A 2062-nucleotide genomic window follows, 5' to 3' on the forward strand; every position below is an offset into this window, starting at 1 on the left:
CATGGTGGTATGTTGGTTGCCACCAGTCCTGCTCCAGGTGGCCATGCCTGGGGAGGAGCTTTCCATGCCACACCTGCATCTGGTCCCACCAGGACATGGCCCCATGCTCTCGGAGGGGCTGAGCTGCAGTGCCAGCACCCCCACGCCCAGGGAGGCGGCAGAGCTGGGCACGGAGCCGCTCCCTTGGGGAAGGCCCTCCGCCCATCCGGGCAGCCAGCGAGCACCAGCAACCCCCGGCACCACGGCTCCATGCCCAAGGGTGCTCCTCCCTGCCGGCTGCCAGCTCCGGAGCTGCTGGAGCAGAGTCCCGGCCCCACGAGAGCCCAGAGCGGGGTGCAGCCAAGCCCCCGTGCCAGCACCTCAGCCCACCCCAGCAGTGCCACCGCACTCCCGGCAGCCCCCGGGGCTCCGTGCTGACGTCAGGGGGGCCTGCGGCACCTGCGGTTACAGCATGGAGGCGATGGCCCTCACCACGAGCGCCAGGCGAGCCAGAACAATGGCCCGCGCCAGCGTGGCACACCGCCCTCCCGCAGACCCCGGGCCTGCTGCCTGCCCGGCCAGGGAGCTGGCAGCGCCACGCATCAATGCGAGGGCTGATGCCAGCCTCCAGAGCCAGGGGGGCCTGGGGCGCTGCCGGACACGCCGGGACAAAGCTGTCCCCACGCTCCGGCAGGCAGGACGGGACACCAGCGGAGGAGACACCTCATGGGGCGAGAACCCAGGCTGGGGTTCCCCATGGGAGAACCCCATGGGGCCGGGTCTCAGAGAGCCACCCCAAGCATGGGAAGAGGAAGTCCTGGTTGCTCGCAGAGCCCCTCCGTGCAGCTCCAGTTCCCAGCYGCAGGGCACCATGCCCGCTTGACGGCACACTCACGCCAGCCTTGGGGTCCCACCAGCACTCACAGCCCCCAGGCTGGCCCCGCTGTCCACAGAGGGAGTGGGGCAGCCCCACCAGCTCCCATCTGCACCAGCACAGCACCCCCTCCACGGCGGGGGTGCAGGGCCAAGTGTCGGGCACAGCRAGAGTGTGCTGGTGCCAGGGCAACAAGTACACGGCACCCTTACCTGGCTGAGCAGGTCCAGCTTGCGGATGTAGGTGGGCCTGGTGTAGACGAAGACAGGCAGGGAGTAGCCCTCGTGGTGCTGCTGGGAGATGCGCATGGCCTCCATGACCCGGGCCCGCACAAACTTGCGGCTGTTGGGGGTGGAGGCCAAGACCTTGTCCAGGTAGATGGAGGGGTAGAGAGCCAGGCTCTCCTTCCAGAGCCATGACAGCTGGTCATTGCGGGTCTTCTCYACATCGGGGCACTGCCCTGTGTAGGTCTCCTTGTTCTTGCTGTAGTCATGGTTGTAGCAGTCAGGGAAGAGGTAGTACCCCCAGAGCTGCTTGGGCCGGAAGCTCTTGGCATAACGGAGCGTGCTGATCATGAACTGCCGGGCCGAGGACTCGAACTCRAAGACAGCCTGCTTGTTCACCTTCTCCACGGACCAGGTGGGCTGGCGCAGCCTCACCAGCTGCTGCGAGACATTCCGGTAGATGTCCTTGGGCTTCCAGTTGCGGATCCAGATGGGCCTCCACTCCTCCCAGTCGATGATGGCCAGTCCCTCTTTGGTGGGCGAGTGGATGTACTTGTCGATGCCCTTGCGGAGGCAGTCGAGGTGGTCGAGCAGGCTGCTGTTCTGGGGCACGCCACCGTTGACGGCCACGCGCTGGCTGTTGTAGTAGGGATAGAGCCCCAGGCGTTCCTTGTAGAAGATGGTCAGGTTCTGGTCCACGAAGCCCTCGTTGGGGGAGGCCTCCAGGTCAAAGAGGCTGAAGTCCAGCAGCACCTGGAAGCGGGGCTTGCAGTCCTGCGTGGGCACGTTCCAGGCCACCATGAAGGGCCGGCGGGTGAAGAGCGGCGTGGCCGACGGCTTGTCCGGGGGCTGCCGGGCGAGGGCGAGCAKGGCGAGCCACGGCAGCGCCAGCGCGCGGCCCGCCCGCATCCTGCCGGGCGCCGGCGGGTCGCAGCCGAGCGGAGCCTGGGGGGACACGGGGGGCTGAGAGGGGCCGCGTGCGGCT

At 67.7% G+C, this 2062-nt stretch overlaps 1 protein-coding gene across 1 annotated transcript in view; it reads right to left on the bottom strand.

Moving 5' to 3' along the window:
- Nucleotides 1-444: 444 nt before the first annotated feature.
- The window catches only part of HYAL2 (hyaluronidase 2), a 5035-nt gene continuing 3417 nt past the window's right edge, over nt 445-2062 (bottom strand). The window contains exons 2-3 of the mRNA XM_026080278.1: nt 1066-2022; nt 445-549 (exon numbers count right to left, since the gene is read on the bottom strand). Of these exons, the coding sequence (XP_025936063.1) occupies nt 445-549; nt 1066-2022 (1062 nt within the window). The remainder of the gene's footprint in view (nt 550-1065; nt 2023-2062) is intronic.

The sequence above is a fragment of the Apteryx rowi genome, unplaced genomic scaffold, assembly GCF_003343035.1.
Source record: "Apteryx rowi isolate R43461 unplaced genomic scaffold, aptRow1 scaffold_513, whole genome shotgun sequence".
NCBI classification, from domain to species: domain Eukaryota; kingdom Metazoa; phylum Chordata; class Aves; order Apterygiformes; family Apterygidae; genus Apteryx; species Apteryx rowi.